Here is a 20,180-nt window from a genome sequence, read left to right as displayed (position 1 = left end):
AGATCATCAGCCCTTTCTTTGCTAAAACAGACCCATGAGCATAACGAGCCCACTCAAAGCTTATCAAAGTCATTTTCAATAAATGACTGGGTTCATGGGAAACTCTTGCTGTAATGGGAAATCTCCTCTCTGAGTCTTACGTGAAAGGCGGTGGGGGTCTCATACTGTGAAATTCACATATAAATGTAATTTTAAATTTCTGTGACACCAAAGAGGCAAAGCAATATTCTGTAAGGCAACATTCTGTCATTTTGAAACCCTTACCTAAATTTTGCATAACTTTTAAGTCAAAGTAGACATTTCTACATCAAAAAACATTCCAAGCAACACATTTCTTTTTCTTGTTTTTTTTTTCTTAATTATTTTTCATTGATATTTTTACATAAAAATTGACAAAGGAATGTAAAATTGAGCCTGTCTCTGATAGGCAATTTATTCATTCTATCAAAAATGATTATATGACAGGGAATTCAGTTTGCACAAACAAATATGTGCACAGCATTAATGAAAAGTTAATTCAGGTCGTCTCAGCTACTTTTTCTAACCCCAACAAAGCAGCTTTCAATGAAGTCTCTACCTGCCTTCTTGGAAGATGAGACAACTTTCTTTTCCCCATTATTGATAAGGAGTATTGTTATTTTTCCACTGCCCCACTTAAGAATGTAGCACATGCAGCACATCATAATTTATATTTAAAAACATTCTTACTATTATATGATTCTTATTTCAATATGGCTAAATGCTTTCAATTATCATCTGGGCCACACTGCAGAAAGGCACCACTCAATCATAGATGTAGATTCCTCCCCAACACAGGTGTAGATTCCTCCCCAACACGGCAACGTCTGTATAAATGCACTGTATTGCAATGACTTAACAATACCTGAGACCAAGACACTCACCTTTGCTGGTGCAAATTTATAAATTGTCCACATCTACTCATGGCTTGTCTTAGCAGAAGCGTCACCTGTCTGTCGACATTGGTTTCCACAGCTTCACTTGAAAGCCCTAATCCATCTGGAGCCCCTCTCTTCCTACTCATTACATGTTGCTGCTGCTGAGCTGACTCTTTATGCAACATCTCATACTCCAGCTTCCTTTCAACATCTTCAATCTCCTAGGGTTTGAAAACATAATAAAAAAAAAGTCATACTTCATCTTGGAAGAACAAAGTTCACTTGAGTGAAGAAAAAGATGATATCAGAGTGTGTGATACAGGTTTATTCACTTTGCATTCTACCCAGCCCCTCACAGTCATTACACTTTCCAATTAACTGTATGGCTTCAGTAACCACGACATATACGCTATGAACATCCACACAATGCCTAAAGATAGGAGTCACTTTGGGCTGAGTTAAAGGCTGATGTTCTCTGAAGCCTTCTACTGTAGAGGACATTTAGAGAGTAAAATACCAACGTGGTCGAGAACCAAACAAAAGGATGACACCTTTAGACTTAATCCATAAGCTGCATAAAGTCCCTGAATCACACAATAAGAAATTTAAGCAGACATTTTAGCAAAGCAGTGTAAACTCTATTTACAGTGAATCACTTGGCCAACATCAAAGAAGTGCCAAGTTAAAAGACAATAACAGTGCAATAAAAGCAGGATTAAAACACAATGCCTTAAAAGCACAGAGTTAAAAACCAGTGTATTGCATCTCTCAGGACAAGGATGTCTCTTTGGGCAGGTAAACCCAGGAGGATGGGCATATTCCAAATTTCCGACATGTGTTTTGTCTAGCCTCAACCATGTTGCTTCTTACTCAAGCCTGTAGCTTGGAGATAATACTGAATTTTATTGTCTTTCCACCTTACCCTCAAATCGTCTCATGGCTGACAAAACAATCACTGCTGTACTTGGAGGATACTTGTAATCTATTTGTTTTAAAATAACAGGTGTCCAAATTTGCTTGCTAGTGGGACATATAAGCAGAAATAAAAGACAGCAAGAGGCAAAGGTTTGATTACCAGGAGACAGACCCTCTAAATCAAACATAACATTTTAAATTAGGATTAAAGTACTTTTTTCCCCTTCAAAATAAGGCTCAATCAGGCATGGTACATTGGATAAAGAATCCAGTGCTGCCTATTCTACATCTCTCACCTGCTCCTCCATCTGTTTTCACTTGAAGAGGTGAGAAGGGAAAAGAGAAGCAAAGAGCCCATTTGCAGAGGTTGGGGGAAAAGCCTGGTCTTCTCTCTGGAATCTCCTGCACTTAACTGCATAAGAGGCAGCAATACTAGATCAAGTTAGTTTTAATAGTTGGTCTACATAACGTTTTCTCTTTTGGCTGTGTTTTTTTTCCTTATAGATTTAACACCACTTTTTTAAAAAAAATGGTAAGCATACCAACAAAATGCCTTTCAAAGAGAAGCTCTGCGGAGATGACAGTATTAAAATGTAACTAGGAGTTTTCACAGCAACAGCTGTCTAACGATGCCCTCTAGCAAAGAGGTTTTGAGTCTAAAAACCCATTTTGTTTGTTCTACTTCAGTGCTCTCCCAAGCCTCACTTGGATGACTGCAAATGGGAGACGCATAAAAAAGAAAGTTGTTATGAATACAGAGCACTGAAGTATTAAAAAAGATTAGAAAACTGGCACATACAAAAATGTAATAAATATGATGAAGGGAAGAAGCCTTTGTGCAAGTTGTGCTATCTAAACTGGGTGAGTGTGCTCAGAGACACACAGCGAGGCTGTATATATAATCCCCGTGAGCTCAGTGATGGAAGCACATCAGGAGGTTATGGATTTTGCTATATGGATAACACTATAATGTGAACAACTTTCTACCAGTGGTGACAATTTACCCATCACGGCTCACAGTCATGTCCCCATCCTCTTCCTTGCGAGCAACAAAATACCTTAGTATTAACAAGGTCATCAAAGTATTGCTCTTTCTGACTGCAGATTTCTGGATGTTATTATAATGAAAATAATAATCATAATACACAATCTTCCCTGGCTCTAACAGTTCTTTCCTCCTCTTTATTTCTGTTACTTAGAGCACTAAGTTCATATAATAACAGGGATTAACAGCCCAACACCCAAACCAGCCCAGCAAAATCAAATCAAATCAAATAAGCTACTGTCACAGCTGCGCTCTCCTAATAGGAATCTTCCCTTTCACAGCTTCACTACTTACAGGATTGTGTGCTTCCAAAATCTGAATACACTCCAATTTTGACAGTGTTTTTGAAGTGGTCAGTTGTTCGAAGAGCAGAGCTTGTATGTTCATGATAGCACGATGCCGCTCCAACATCCTGGATTTTTTAATAGTTTTTTGAAATTGCAAAGCAGCAATGTACTCCCCAAACTTGTTCTCTAAATCTTGCAGCTGATGCTCTTTCTCAAGCTGCAGCTCGTACTCAACCTAAAAAACAATGAGTCGCAAAACCTAAGAAGATTAACAGATTACTGTGTAATTAACACACTGGATTAAAATAGAGATCGATGTCATTATCTTAATAATGAAATATATTATTTTAAAAGCAGATTAAATGTGACTTTTTATACAAATATTTTCAATAGTAAATTCTAAGCTTTCACTTAAATGATCACAAAATATTACACTAAGGTAGTGTCACGAGATATTTCAATAGGATCTGGCTTTAATTTGGAGTAGCCAAAATTTTGACATTAAACCTTCTCTAAATTAAAAGATCTAAAATAACTTTCTAATATAACAAGAAGTAAAATATAAGAATATTAATATAACTTTACCTCTGTGATTGATTAAAGGGTAATACAAAAGGCATCCTACTCTTTAGGAAAACAATGACACAACTGAAGGTAAAGACTATATTTTCCCTCAAATGATAGTAAGATGAAATTCAACCTCCTACTCTTTAAGCAAATAACAACAACAACAACAAACTCTTACAGAAAAAAAAGCTAAATTGTAAATTACAGTCCACTGGTAATAGATTTCAAACAAGATTAAAACTGGATTAAATTGATTTCAAATAGGATTAAATCAAAATCATTTAACTCAGTAATTATGCTGCTAACACACATCTGAGAGAACCTATAAAGTAGTTACGTGGATGTGAAAGGCAAATGATACTTGACAGCATAGTCCTTACGAGAAATTTTTTATAACACAATTCATATGCTCTTGCCTCAAATCTCCTTTTATAAGGGGCCCTGAGCAGATCACATTTGCCCTGTGACACCGTGTGTGGAAGGTGGCAGCACGGGGAAGCACAAACCAGTGACTGCCAGTCTGACCACCAAGGCTTCTCCATCCTCTATCTATGTTAGAAGTTGATGGCTAAACGCACATCTACGTTTGGTTACCCAAAATCTGAACAACAGTAAGGAATTAGCCTCTTGATTTTAGGCTCTTTCTTGTTTCAGAGAGACAGAGTGCACCCATACTCCCTTTCCTGGTGTTTCTAGCAATCGCTACACTTCATAGGGCACTTTGCATAAATAGAAGAAGAATATTTTTCTAAGAATAGAAACACACCATCTATGACATTATTGAATACCAGAGCCTGTATTTTTCTCTCATTCTGTCTTTAAATTAGGTTGCAATCCTAGGAAATGTTTCTGAGAGATTTCTAGTAACACAAAAAATAATTTCTCGGAAACTAAATTTTTTCCAGGGTGTTATTTTATCACAAATGCCCAAACAGCAACTGCCTATGCCAGAATGCAAGAATTATGGCCACAAGAGGAGTAAACAAGCAGCTTGTGCTTCTTCTCCTCACACTTCCATGCTGTGAGACTGTCCCAAAACTCCTCCGCAGAATTCCTACTGGGAGGGAGGATGCTCCCAGATGTGCAGGGAAGTGTCAACTAGAACACTTTGGAGATGAACCAAAACCTTTAGACACTGCAATACTTCCCATCAGCAGAAGAACTAATTTTGCCCCTCAGAATCTCAAATGACCAAGGATGGCAAGCACTCAGGACACGAAAACTTGATTATCTTACTATTCATGCTAATTAGAATTATATATTATTGACTAAATTCATGATTAGCATTAAAGAAAGATTTAAAAAGACTTACACCAAGTTCTTAGATCCTGAAGATGATAAACATGAAATATAATGGCTGTGAATTTTCTCTCAAGATTTTATTAAGACAGCTGCCAAGAGTAATTGTGTATCATCCAAATTTTATTATCTAATAGATAGAGTTAAAACTTAAAACAAGATTTGCAACCAAATATGCTTATTCAACAGGGCTAGTGTGATATTCTCCAAAGTCTCCATTAAATCATCTGGAATGTCCTTGAACATAAGAGAAGGAAGTTACCTACAAGAAATATTTTCTACTAATACGAAGAAAGCAAAATACAACACTAGAGTAAGAAATTTTCCTATAGACACAAAGCAGATTAATTTTTCTAGATATTATCATTGAATCTCGATTTTCCACAAGGGACATCATCTCTTAATGTTATTGTTATTCCAAAGAATTGATCTTCGTTGGTAAAAATATGTGATATTTGAGTTAGGAGAATTCATTTCATAGATGAGACTAGAAATATAGTATCCAAAATGCTTAAAATTAAATTATTGTTTCTAAACACTGGAGGTAGAGATCCTCAGTGAGAAGGAAGATGGCCAGAATTTGAATTTTATAGAAAAACAGCCAAGATGCCTCTCAATAATTGTATGAAAAAACAACTTGCACCTTGGATCAAGAAGACAACTTGCATCCAGTACTTCATATTGCTTGCTTCTGTGTTCCAGTCCACAGTGAAAAAGATTTGATAATAATACTAAAACATACATATCACTAACATTTGTTGAATGAAGTTGAGAAATCTGTTAAGATGAATTTGAGGCTTTTGTTCTCTGTGCAATGCTTTTCACTGAACTGCTAACAGCTTTAGCATTTCCCTTCTAACCTCACAATCCAATAGCTCATAAGCATTTAGGAGTGTATACTGTACCCTAGCAGCAGTGACAGGAGATCAAATGAAGATAAAAAAAACCTTCTGTATAGCATTCTGTAAATCGTAAGTTTGATTCTGATTATATAAGACTATAAGAAAAAAAATCTTCCTTACAAAGCCAGTGCATCTTCTTAAATGAGATTCAAGTACTGTTTTCAAAGGCACAATGAATTAATTAGGATGCTATGGGTCTTGGCTACACTCTTGCTGTGACACAGGATGAGGTCCTCAAAACTGATGAGCAATTTTCAGAGTTATGTTGTCCAGCTATCCCATTTTCTAAGGTCTCAGTTCTCAGATTTCCTCGGACTCACTCTCAGTCCTGTTTTCAGGGGTGAACATCTTTGTCTTTGGCGATTCTTAAAAAAGAAAATGGAGTGGAAATGAGTCCCTTAAAAGACAGCGTAACGAATCCTGGAAGTGTGATCTGCTGAGGGAAGGCAGGTAACCTCCATGAGACTCTCAGTCTATGAGGGTGTGCAGGGAGCTGCAGCACTACAGCAGATGTCACGTTAAGGGATAACTCCTACTTAAAAAGGCGCCAGGCTGGACACCTAATGTCACCTTTTGGAATTCTGGCAATGCAGAGCTTTGAGTTTACTTAAAGCCAGGGAAATTAAGGTGATAGAGAAGATGAGAACAAGTAAATTTTCATCACAAGAGATTGAATGATTTATGTTATCATTTACATTACAGTTGCATCAAGTGGTCCTATTTGAGGATCAGGGAAAAAAGTTCAAAAGCACCTACTTGACTAAAAAGACACAGCTCCATTTTCAAAAGGACTAAAGCCCAAGAGCCTTTATTCCTATGACGTTCTCTATTCAACATATTAGTGTGGCTTCTCAACTAATATGAGTTATTATAGCTCCATTAGCTTGAATGAGTTATGACAACATACATAAAATTTGTATTTAGCTCCCTCTTTTCTTCCAGCTTTTATTTGCATGCCTAGGATCCTGCCTGACAGAATGCATATATTTTTACACTATCTTATAAAGGGGGAAAATATGCTTGAAGCATGATTTGTTTTGTAGGATACATAATCAGCAAGTAACAGCTGAAGGCTGCTTTTGTGGTGAGGAACAGGATGTACTATAAACCTTTAAAGATGCAGATAAAAAAATGCAGAAATGTTATGACAGATGTGTGCACACAACTGACTTTAAAGTTTGCCTCTTTCTTCAGGAGGCTCAGTTTCAAATGCAAGGATTTTGAATGAATTATACATATATGAAACCTGGGGATGGATGAATGAATAATGAATTGATGAATAAGCAAAGCAGTGATCACCTTCAGAAGAAGTTTGAACCCATTAATATGAATAATGAATAAGGATGGAAATGGAGTTGACAACTCATGTTCACTATAAGGAGACACAAAAACGTATACTTTAATTGCATCTCAATTCAAAGTCAAAAGAGATGACATTAATGGCAGAAACATTTATACTTTCTTTGTCAAGCACTTCAGATGTCAGGTAGTTTTAGGTTGTATGTCCAGAGTATTCCATGAATCATAAGATTTATGGTCTAAACTGCACAACTGCACATAATTTGCATATAAATAAGCACAAAGCCCTACTTTAAGCACATTCCAATATACAGGAATGACATTGAGCTCTACCATTCAGTATCTATTGAACATTACATAGCAAATCGACTGCCCTTAACCCAAGAAAACGTTACTTTTGGATCAGATTGGTATGACTATTCACCACCAGAGATTTTCCTCCAAGTTTCCTTCTACCTCTTGTCAGCTTCCAAATCATAACTCTACAAACAGATATTCTCTATTTTGGGGGAGGGGGAAAAGAAAGGAGCTTGAAGCTGTTCTGACTTCAGGGTGACATACAAGTTGTCAGTAGAAGCAGGATAAAATACATATTATAAACTCAATTAGTTATGGACTAAACATTCGCTGGACATTCTTGAAGCCTGCTACCATTCCAAACAGAAGACCAAAATTCCCTAAACATCATATTGTTTTATATAATATTTTAGTATAATATTATTAGTATCACATTGCTTTGCTGAGCAGATCTTAGGTCCAATCTTCTGCTGCTGATTCCACTGGAAGTGTCCAAATTCAATAACAAATTTCAAATTTGTTAAATACACTATTTGTGAAATACACTGTACACTATTATGTTAAATACACTATATAAATACACTATGATTAGTTCATTGCCCGGGAGTATTAACTTTAACTGAATTCCTTATTCAGTTCCTACATTTCATCTACAAGCACTGCTTCCATTCTAAATATCACAAATAAAAGGAAATGATCTGAAAAGGTACTTGACTACCTTACCGACAACATTTCTCAAGCAGGTCTATTATTTTTGTTTTTTATTTCAGTTCACCAGGGTCAAGAGATCAAAAAACGTCAATACTTTGTCCACTGTCTTTCTTTGAACATAGGTACCTACTGCTTCAGAAAGGAAGTGCATAGGTCAGCTCAAAACTTAAGAAATATATAGTAGACAGAGTTCATTTTTAAGGATTTTCCTGGTAAGGACAATGATGCTCTCAACTGTGCTTGAAACCTCCTTCTGTGACTTCCCAATGCACTGCATCCTTCCATGTATTTTTCCTGTTACGTCCGTTTTGTAGCATAATAAAACACCAAATCCTAGGGCTGCTTTTATAAACATTAGTTGATTAACCATTCTGGGGGCATTCAGTAGTGAGTATGAGGTAACAGACTATAAAGGGCAAGAGAAGGAAACTCTGTTAAGTAAAGCACAGGATACATAAGTCTTCAAAAATGCATGGAGTGAGACCCAGAACCATTGGAGGAAAGAGTAAGACATGAAATCAGTCCTGTAATTAAACTGCAAAATTTAAAACAAAGACAAAACTATCAAGTTTTAAATAGAACTTCTTCACAAATGCAGGCAAGGGGAGATGTATAATACCTCTCCAGCTCATGAGTTTTGTATATGGATCCTACTCATGCTAATGGCAAAATGCCATTTTTTTAATCATTAAAAATCTGGGAACTGACCTAATAGAGCAAAAAAGGGGGGGAAAAAAACCACATTTACCTTATTCACATTTTCTTCTCTCACTGAGTTTTCATAAATGAAAATTTTTTCCTCTAAAGATTTCTTCAGAATATCTATCTTGTTTCCATTCCTTGATCCTGCTTTTTTCATTTTGGAATGTTGCTGTAAGAAGATTGAGTACGCACTGAGTATTCACAAAAGTAGATGAAGGTGCCAACATCAATATCATTACTTACTATTGTTTGGGGGCAAATATGCCAGTTAATGAAATACTTGGCAAGGGTGACTTTCACTGAGAAAATAATCTCTGAGATGAATGTACAAGCCATTCATTCAGAAAATTGCTTTTGGATATTCAGACAAAGTTGGATTTTTCTTTCTAATTTCAAGTAGAATTACATATTTCCTTTGCATGAAAACTGCTAGCACATGAATTTAATTTTAAACAGGCTTAGCTGTGATAATAAGCAATGATTTTAACTGATACTTTGTCTCCTCTGCACAGTTTAAAATGAACAAAGAATATTAATTTAAGAACTACATTGTTTTTAAGACACTGTATAAGAATCACAAATGAGTCACAATAGTATTAAGGGGCACCATTCCATGTAATCAAATTATACTTGACCTTTATATTCTTTACAAGAATGTCAACTAAGTATAATATACTCTTGGGGAAATTATAACATCTGTTCAACTACAACGCTTTGCAAAGTCATTTTCCTTTTCAAATACTTTAGAAATTACTAAGGCTTTGAACTAGGCTAATAATCAGTAAAATTAACCCAAGTTGGTTTATACATTTAGAAAATACAACTGAACCAAATTAAAGCACGTAAAATCCCTTCTGTTATGATGTTATCCCAACAGTTTATAGATGAAACAATTTTTTGATTCTGTTTGAAAATTAAGAACTCACAGGTTTTACAACTCACTGAAATATTAAAAAACTTTCATATAAAAGACACATACACACACACACAAACCAGGGAGGTGCATAGACTTCCTGTTGGGAAAGTCTCTTTGAATGAGTATACATGATCTTCTGTTTATTTAGGCTTTAAATACAAGTGAACTAACAAAAAAGCCACTCTATACACATACATATATATGTAAACATACACACACACACACATATATACACATTTAGTCAGGCATTCGTTCTCTAAATAGACAAGACAGCCTAGGACATCCTCCCTTCAAAACACGCAAAGGTCTCCCTGTGTGATGAAGCCCCACATGTAAATGATTTCAGCTCAGCAGCATGGAAGCTGTGGGACAGCACAACAAAAATATGCAGGAGTGCGTGAAGAAAACATGTTTATTGACTATATGCTCAAGGTCTGCAGACCCACATTGACAGGAGAAGCATGTACTGCTGTCAAGTACAGGTGAGCAGCCATGGGCTTGTGCCTACGATGGGATCAAAACCCTCTGGATACATTCATGGAAGTGACACATTCCCACACTTATCCCACCTGTTTGCTGGTCATCGCAATACGCTGGTCCACTTTCAGCAGCTCTGCTTCCCTCCACGCCGACTCGGAAGCCTGGAGCAGAGTTCTTGCTCTTATCCTGGGTAGAGACAAGCTGCTGTCCATCTGGGTAAAGCAGCAGTGGAACTCCTGCCTTATTTTAAACAACTCCTCTTCAGATAATGAAAGGGGCAAACTTAGCAGCCGCCTGTTAAAAAACAAGGGACATGCACTGTTCTATTACTCAGGCAAATGTATCCATAACTAGAAAGATATTGTACATGACATTGATGATCTCTTCTGGCTTTATTCCAGTTAGCAATAACAAAAATTGTTGGATCGCATGATCTACTTCCCTGCTTGTGTTCTTTGTGTGAATATGTTGCTTCCACAGAGTAAGTTAGAAGATATATCTTACATAAAAACATTTAAAATGATGAAGGAAATACTTAAGTCAGCGAAATTAGAACTGAAAAACACACAGACTTTTCTAACACAGACATATTGGGAAAGATCTGGGTATGTGGTTGTGCATGTGTGGGGATGGGAAACATGAAGGTGTATGTATATTTTTCACAAGGTTTTATACTGTGTACGCTGTGCAGTAGGCAATTTAAAGATAATCTCTGGATAAAACTACCCCAGCAAAAAACAAACAAATAAACAAACAAGAAAAACTTGATTCTCTTGCATGAAGGAAAAACCTTAATTAATACTTTTTATTTCTCTTCTGTTTCTCACACCTGGTATGTTTGCTCCAGAGGAAAACTGCCTACCATGGGATAGCCTGTTCCAGCTACATCTCCTAAAGTTGCAATTTTGATAGCAGCCTATATTCTCACGTTCCCATGTTTCTTATCATGTCTTTCATTACATAAACACCACAGGAAACGACAGTGTTGGTGTTGTGCTGCACTGGTAGCACAGCAGGTAGGACAACAGCTACACAAACACATCAGCAAGTCACAAAAACGTTCAAAAAGGCAAAAAAGTGCTGCAACTTGCACAAAACTCTTGAGGATCCTGTTATCTGGCCTGTGCTGCACCGTACGCAGAGACTCTCACCTGTGGTCAGGGTCTGACTCCAGGGCTCTCCCAACAGCAAACTTCCCTTCCCCATTGTGCACAGCAATGACCAAAAGTGCAGCTGGGGAGAGAAAACTGCTCCACAGCATCCCTGAGTCTGCGAGCTGGCCTCCCAGCACAGCCCCTTGGTCAGATTCAATCCCCAAGCTAGATAACTAAATCACATTTTGAAGTATTGGACCTCTGAAAAAGAGACTGAACAATCTTAATGGAAGGTAAGTTGGTGAAACCTCATACAGAGTGAACAGGAGCATTAAGATACCACTCAATACTCTTAGTTTAAAAAGTACAGTCTCCTGGAAATGCCACTGATGTGTTCGGAGTGTCAATCCACTCTGCTGCTTAGCACTAGTGAAAAATCACTTCCAAAGCGCCCAGCAAAAAAATGACCATTAAGAACTTTATCCAGACAGATGTTACAATTTCCAGCCCATCTCTCTTTACAGGTGCAGCAGAAGAAAAGGAATAGAAAGATACTTGCATGAATAGTAACTGTTCCCAAGTCCTTAGTTTTTTTTGTTCTGAAAGACCGCTTTCCAGTTCTTGGCTTAGTTTTTGCCTGGTGAGGACAAGCAATTCTTCCATGGCTATAGTCTTCTCATATTCTTCTCTGTCCAGTTGTTCTCGTTTACTATTGAACTCCTTTTTATGCTCCTCCACAGCTTCTAGCAGGAACACCTTCAAAACATTGAGCTTTAACAGTTCTTGCACAAACAGAACATACTGAACACGTTTAAGCTCCTCAGTGGTTCTCTCCATTAGACTAAACATCAGCTCTCTGAGCTCTTCACTGGCTTCACTATCAAGCTTCTCAATAAGTTCTTCCACTTCAACAGTGTGATCACTCAGAAGACTTTTCCAGTGGTTGATGTACTGACTGACCTCCTGAGTCGTTTTGAAGGTATCCCCTAGTGACAGCTGCTCCTTTCGGTGCTCTTTCTGCTGATTCATTGGTAAAGAAGGAAAAAAAAAAAAAAAAAAAGAAGAAGAAGATAAAAAAAGGAAAAAAAAGGTACAGATAAGGAACCTATCTCAAAATTCAGCTCTTTAAATATGTATTTCCTAGCAAAAAGAAAAACTGAACTTTCGTTTTCCAATGTTCAAAGACTTACATAGCGCTCAGCATGATGGCTTTCTCTTTGTCTATCAGGCATTTATTAATTCAATTACTATTAACTGAACTACTATTATTAATTGAATTACTACTATTAGACAGAAGGGCTAAATAATGTATGATTTTGTGGTCTAACTTAACCTCAACTGTCTCAAATGTAGCAATCTGTTGAGATTCTATAAGAGAGTATAGGTCAAAATAACAAATCAGGAAGGAAAAGGGTTGCTTGGGTATTTTCTTTCTCACAGCATGCAACAAATCCTCTGAATGCTCAACCAAAGCAACCAACACTGAGAATAAAGGCAATAAATGAAATCTCCATCTTTCTTTAAGCCTTATCTCTCCTCCTGCAGTATTAAAGAACTGCCTATTAAAGAACAGTCAGGAAATACTGTAACACATATTCTGCTAAAGGTAAAATGAATCCTATCTAACTTCAATCATCATTTAAAAAGAAATCTAATCCAAGGTAGGTTTTTTCACACTTTTTAGGCAGTCATCAGGGAAACGAAGGGCCCTTTAGACAACTATTCTCTGCTAGTTATGTTGGGTCACCTGCAATTCATCTCTCATTATGAGACAATCACTAGTTGGAGCTTACAGCTAGCTTTGGATTTTAGATGGCTGAAGTCAGGAGGATGAATCCTACCAAAACCAACCACAGGTGCAGCATCTTTTAAACTTTTTATCTTGTAATTACTGTGCAGGAATTTTAATGTGTGCTGTGAAAGTCGTTTAAATCTGCTTCAATTAGAGTGAGAGCTTCAATTGGTCTTTTGCCATTTTGTACATCAGTGGTACAAGTCACAACCTCCTTGAACAGGTACTTTCAGGATAGGGGCTTCACTGTTTTCCCCAGTAGTATGACCTTCTTGCAGGATTTTCTGAAGAATAGTGACTATTTACACCTAATTAAGACAGTTCATTGTGGTACACAACTAAAAACAATAGATACTTATTTTCATATGTGCTCCTGACAATGTTAAATATTATCATATAAAACCTGGGCTTTATCTTTCAACTCATTCAGCTTTTGCTTCATAAGCACCGTGACAATAAATACGCTGAAAATCATTACCTTTTGCAGTATTTCTTGCCTTCGCTTGATAATGAGTTTCTGGTGAAGCTTCTGCTTTTCATGTTTTAAATCATGATCAAATTTCTGTTTAACAGAATTAATTTCTGCCTGAGCCTGGTCCAGCAGCGTTCCCAAATGACTTTCAGATAGATGGCCTGCCCTGTAATAATAATTTTTAAAATGTTACCCCAAATTGTTAAGAACAAAATGATATTTGAGTCAATTAGCACCATAACAAGAGTCAATGAACTAGTCACACAGAATGATCTTCATTTCGATTCCAGTAACACCCGTGGGGACTCAAAAAAGGAGTTGATAATGGCAGGCTAATCTTCATCTCTGAGATGAGTTCAGAACCGAGGCAGTTTGCAAGGCAGAGTGAAAAGGTAAGAAGAAAGAATGAGAAGGAATGAAGAAAAAGCAAATGCAAAACCAACTATTTATCTGTCAGTAATGCATGCAATATTCAAATGAGACATTTTAAACTTTATTTATTATTCATAATATTTACATTTTTCAGTTATTGACACTGGATTTGAATTTTAAAAGCTTTTTATAACTCCTTCTGCTCATTAGTAATGATTTTCTCTTTTAAGGATGTAATTTAATCAAATAAAAACACTTCATAGTGTTTTTAAAGATACAAAGAAATCTCATTCTTGAAGAAACTTATATTCACACATTTCCTACTATATTTAAATCATCAGAAAAATTATAAAGATTTCAAACTAAAACAATAATCTGATAGAGCAAATTCTCATTTTTAAGGACACCTTAAAAATTCTCATTTTTAAGGAGTTTATACTTTAAGAGTTAAATCTCTCTCCAGTTGCTGTCATAGTTAACTTCAAAGAGCAAGAAGATGCTAGTCATGTCTGTGATAGATATTGCCAGCTATTCTGTTTACACCAGAAACTCCCTCAAATCTCTCCTGATTAGAAGAACATCTAATTCACCCAGAACAGACTGTTAGACATTTTCAAGTTACAATTTCTAATATTAAACTCATCTGACTTCCAAAATACGGACCTGTAGAAATCAAAAATGAATTCCAGAAAAAAAGCGCCAATTCCTAGCCTGAATCTGAAAGTCAAAATGCTTTCTGAATTATTTCTCAAATCCTATTTTTCAGAAGTAATGAACACTGCGCACAACCAACAGATTGGAATCACATGAATTTTGCAGAATCTCTGAAAATCCAGGCCTATTCAAACATTGGGCTTCTACATCCCCATTTCTTGCAGAATAAATTCAAGATTATTAATTATATTGGAAAGTGATAAGAACAGGTTGTAAAAGATGAACTGAAAATATTATATTGATGCAGTACTACCTGAAGCATTAGCCTAATAGTATCTGCTCCCTGAAAGGTCTAGGAAAACTCTTCAGAAAACTACTTCGGTTATAAGGAGGACTACATGGTTGGAGAATATTCACAATAATGGTAAGTAAGAGACTAATAAAAGATGTTTTGCTTTAGTCTTTTATGTGAAAGATGATCAACTGGCTACTTTAAAAAAGGGTTTCAAGAAACACCTTGAAATCTTATAAAAACTGGAATTTTGGTAAAGATTTAAAAAGGATGTTGAGTTCTTTACACTTAGTGAATTAGCACAACTGGATTAACCTTTTAAGAAGCCAAAGAGGAAGGAAACTCAATGCAAGAGAGCAGATACTGGCAGCAGAACAAGGCAAGAACTCCACAGCTTCTGCAGGTGCCCAGATCAGCATCACCACACCAACCTTTGGATAAATACTGCCTCAAGTACTGTCTTTCTGATCATTCATTCACCATGCCTTCCTGCAAGGAAAAAGATAAACAGCCTACTCGCTATAGACACCTAGAAAACTATCATTATGGGTTATATTTTTAAACTAGTTTCCCTGAATTTTGGCACTGAAGACTGGATTTTATTTCCAAAAGTTACTGAGTACCCACAGGCAGCGAGATCTGATAAATGGGATCTTTTATTTAAAAAAGACCAGCTTGCAAACTCTCACTGCACTATTTCATTTAAAATTTTCACTTCCGCCCAAGAATTATTTTGGTTTGATTTTGCTTTTCATAACCAAGCAGCTCCTTATATCTTTTCCCTGTGAATTTGAAACTGCCTTCCTATCTGCTGAATTTTAAAAATCCTATTAAGCTATATTTCTGAATGTCTTCTGCCCTCCTCATAGTTCCTGACTGTTTTTATCTGGGGCATACCTAATGCACAACTTTTCTCATTATCAAAATTATCAAAACTAGAAATAACAGATTGAAAAAAAAAATCTGGGTCTATATGTTCAGAAGCAGACTCAACGCCAAGCAGAAAAACAAAAGTCAACAGATTATGGATAGAATAGGACCAGACTTCTCTTGCTCCTCAGATTTTAAGGCTTCAATCTATAAATATTCCCTAAATCACTTTTATTACAAAAAATAAATGAAACTCAAGCCCACCTATCACAGGCTGTAACTTCCTCTAGATTTAGACTAGGGTATTTCAGTTTGCCTGCAGCGATGATGACTAGTGAATACTCTGAGCAAGTACATTCCAGAGTTTTACAACCTCAGCATCTACAGAATAAACAACAATGCAAGGGTTCAGTAAAACAAGTCCTGACTGAAATACAAGCCCCCAAATGAGTAGAAAGCTACAGTGAAATTGCACATATGAGAATTATTATCTATACTTTGAAGTTACCTTGATTTGTAACAGATCTTATTCTATCACTGTTCATTGGGTCTGCCTCCCCAAAAACACAAAGCACACAAAAATATCCAGCTTTCCAGGCACCCAGGGTGTTTTTTGGTACAACTTATTTTACTATAATACACCTTTTGGGATGAGGTTCACAAATGTCTTGTATTTCTAATACTTGAAGCTTTCTCTCTGTTCTGTGACTAATCTGTACAGCAACCATCAAATGCAAAGACAAGCATTAAACAACTCAAACTACTTCCTCGGTTTGAGAACCCTCAGTTTTTCACTGCCATGGTTTGCTGCAATGGATGCTCAGGGACCATACTGAAAAGAGTTCTGTGAGAAGGATTTTCACATAATCACACCTGCAAAAATATCTCAGAATATTTCTTATAATCTGATTGCAAAGAGGTATAAACTGATGGAACTCCCAGTAGAAGCTGAATTGCCTCATATTTCCTATGGCAAAAGATTTATTTTTGTCTTTGAGTCACACTGATGTAGATGTTAGCAATGTATACGTGGCACAGCAGGCACGATGGAAGTCTCAGTCTGGGATCTGCAGGTCATGAGGTTAAAATTGGGGATGGTACCAGTAAGGAAAAGACAAATAGGATAATCAAAAAGAGCAAATGAAGGTTATCCGAATCCGGCAAGTTGGTTTATCACATCAAGAAATACAACAGATGTAATCTTTGGTAGCTCCTATCAAGCTTTCTGCTTTCCTAAATTATATTACTTTTAATTTCAGCCAACATCATGAAAGTAAAAAAAAAAAAAAAAAACAAACATGATATATATATAGATGTATGAAGACATCTGGACTCTTAGATGAGTGTGGTCTCCACTAAAATCACAATTAATAACAGATAGCTACATATGCTTACAGCGATTCACCTATACACTGTACAGACACAAAACCACATCTGCTGAGATACTAAGATACACAATCCTCATTACAAAATATTGTATTAAAATATAAAAAATAACAAATATATTTTACATGCTATTCCTGCTTGGTGACAAAGACAAAAAGACTTATGGATACTTCTCTACTGCCATTCAGATAACACAGCAATGCAGCTGCAAGAAACAGTTGAGATACTTGCCTTTCCATCTTATTAACAAGACTTGATATCTGACTTGCTGCTGCATTTATAAGAGCAGAGGCTTGAGAATCCCATAACTGTATCCTATTTATAAGATATTCTCTGTAAGCAAATCTTCTATTTAGATGATATTTCTTGCTAGCTTGCAAAAAATCCATTAGCTCTTCAATGTCTCCCTACAGGAAAGAATATGAACAAACATATCTAATTAGACATAATGTTCAATTCAACCATCACCTGTGAGTAGCAGTTAGACCAAATTCATATATTAAACACGGCAAACAGCTCTTACAAATGAAAAATAACAAGCTTATATTAACTTAAATCTAATGATCACATTAAATTAGTACTGTTACCTCAATAAAACAAATACATTACGCTTTTGGCATGAGGTGCCTCACTGTCATGCACTCCTCTAACTAATCAGACTTGCCTATACATGAGCATATCCCAGTATACAGTTTTGCTGGCAGGATTTTAAGGTAATTTAGGAAATACTGGGCTGAGCCTGATCTCTAGGGGATCCACTAAAAGGGGGATTTCTTTTAGCTTCAAGCTGGATTTTTTCGTACTGAGCATGTGGGGACACAGTAGACACCTGTACAAGCAGGTAGGCAAACAAAGCCAGGAGCCACCAAACACAGAACACCACTGGGGAATGGAAAGGGTTGGTTGAGATATCTATGAAGTTGATCTGGTGGAGACCATAGATGGGCTCAGGATGGTCAGCAACAAATCCTCTGCTGGAGGCAGATGACCAAAACAAGTCAGCTACTTAGGTGGCCCATGCAAGCAGATGAAGCATCTCGATGCTTCTCTTACCCATGACCCATCTTTCCCTGTGTGCTTAGCGAACCTTTCCACCAGTGCTATCCCTACACGTGTTCACGGCCCACAAGGGGCTCTTCAGGACTGAGCTTTGACAGTGAATCAACCTCTAGGAGTGGGCCTTGCAAAGAAATTGAAAGTTTTGACATCTACTTTTCAAACGTTGCTTTGTATTCTCTATGATTTAAACTACCACATGCTTTTCTTCAAGAAGCAGAGAGAACAACAACACCTCATATTTTTGAAATCCAGAACAATGGCTTCTAAAACTCACTGACTAAAAACACCTTCTAGGAAACAACACAAACTACTGTGTTGCGAGAGAATTAAAATGTAACTAGAAACACTTCCACAGCATCCTCCACCATGTAAGCTAGAGATACTCAACTCCTTAAAACACAAAGCACTTTGGATATATCACAATTTCAGTAATTTACAGATTTATAGTCTGAGGTGGAGAGTGTGCAGTACATCTTTTGAAGCGTGGAAAAGCAGCTGATGCCTAACATGGTTTGAAAATGGCAGGATGCTGCCTCTGTCCCTTTTCATGGCCTAAATTACTTTTGAAAATGGCACTTCGGTATTTCTATGGCATAGCAGATCTGCAGATCTACTGTGCTATATCTTCCAGATCTACTATAGTAGATATATAGCAGATCTGGAAGCAGAAGTTTGCCAAGTGACCACAACTCTGAGTACACTGGGACAGACTTTGGGGCAGAGCAGCCTCGAAAGAGTGACCAGGAGGAAGGCAGGGTAACCTCTGCTCAGCTCCAAGCTTACCAAGATATCCATGTCAAAGGGGGATTTTGAAGTCACAGTCTCCCACCGCACAGTGTGGGCATCATTTTAGACTTAGCTCTACCTCATGAGGCAATTGAGCTCTTGCTCTCATCTTCTCTGAGCAGCAAAAACAAGCTTTTAGCACTTAGGTGCTTTGGAAATATTACCCATTAGTATAAAAGGCAGTATCAAGAGCATACTGCTGTGGTAAAATCATTTAAGTCTTATGATTATAGAACAACGTTGTACAAGTGCATTAACACTCAACTGTTTAGATGTCTAAAGGTGCATAATAATGAGGTTACGCTTTTTAAAAAATTATTGCTGTGAAAATCAGTTATAAAAGTCACACAACAGAAATAATACCTTTTGGGCCTCTAAGCACAGACATTTCCTGAAAGCTTTCCCAAAAGTTACCGTGGGGTGGTACTACCTCATTAGGTGAGTAATGGAGTTATTATCCCATTACCTGTATTTTAGAGTAATCTTGCACTAGTATTTTAGCTGCTTCTAACTTCAATTCTCCCTTGAAAATAGCATTTGTTATCTGTGTAAAAAAGATGTTATGCAGCTCCTTTCTCCTGGAAATGGCCAGTTGTCTATAAGCCTTTGCAAAATATTCCTCCTGCTTTACCAGAAGAAACCTCTTCAAGTGGTCCTGCTCCAGTCTGTGAAGTCTATCCAGAAGATTTCTGTATTCTACAGCTGGCTGTGGAGATGAGAGAAATTAATAAATCTGAAGTGATTTTCAGTATTCAATATATTTTAAAGTACCAATGTTTCTAGCAGATACATATTCCATGCATACTCTGATTACGGTTTGAATGAACTCTAATGCCAAGTCACTGTACATTTTCCATGATTTTTCATCCATTCAAAATAAAGAGAGCTGTACAACATTCAATCTATAATCCAAATAGCATTTCCAAGGCATAGTGAAAGCTTTTAAAATTAAGGAAGCATTCTTTAAGATGAACTGTACAAAACTGCATGAGATTCAACACAAACTGACTATACACAAAATGTATTTCTTAGGCTTCACCAATTCTGAAATCTTATTAAAACTGAACATATAAATCAGGGTAATGAA

At 36.7% G+C, this 20,180-nt stretch overlaps 1 protein-coding gene across 1 annotated transcript in view; it reads right to left on the bottom strand.

Annotated features, from left to right (window-relative positions):
* EVC2 (EvC ciliary complex subunit 2) overlaps positions 1-20,180 on the bottom strand; it is a 62,617-nt gene that overhangs the window by 8,224 nt on the left and 34,213 nt on the right. Inside the window, exons 10-17 of the mRNA XM_026034193.1 lie at positions 19,560-19,799; positions 17,480-17,655; positions 13,681-13,840; positions 11,970-12,430; positions 10,406-10,610; positions 8,967-9,089; positions 3,151-3,378; positions 903-1,117 (exon numbers count right to left, since the gene is read on the bottom strand). Of these exons, the coding sequence (XP_025889978.1) occupies positions 903-1,117; positions 3,151-3,378; positions 8,967-9,089; positions 10,406-10,610; positions 11,970-12,430; positions 13,681-13,840; positions 17,480-17,655; positions 19,560-19,799 (1,808 nt within the window). The remainder of the gene's footprint in view (positions 1-902; positions 1,118-3,150; positions 3,379-8,966; positions 9,090-10,405; positions 10,611-11,969; positions 12,431-13,680; positions 13,841-17,479; positions 17,656-19,559; positions 19,800-20,180) is intronic.

Source organism: Nothoprocta perdicaria, unplaced genomic scaffold (genome assembly GCF_003342845.1).
Source record: "Nothoprocta perdicaria isolate Ctin4 unplaced genomic scaffold, notPer1 scaffold_14, whole genome shotgun sequence".
NCBI lineage: Eukaryota > Metazoa > Chordata > Aves > Tinamiformes > Tinamidae > Nothoprocta > Nothoprocta perdicaria.
Note: the sequence above shows the minus strand (reverse complement) of the source record. Positions and strands in the feature narration are given on the sequence as shown.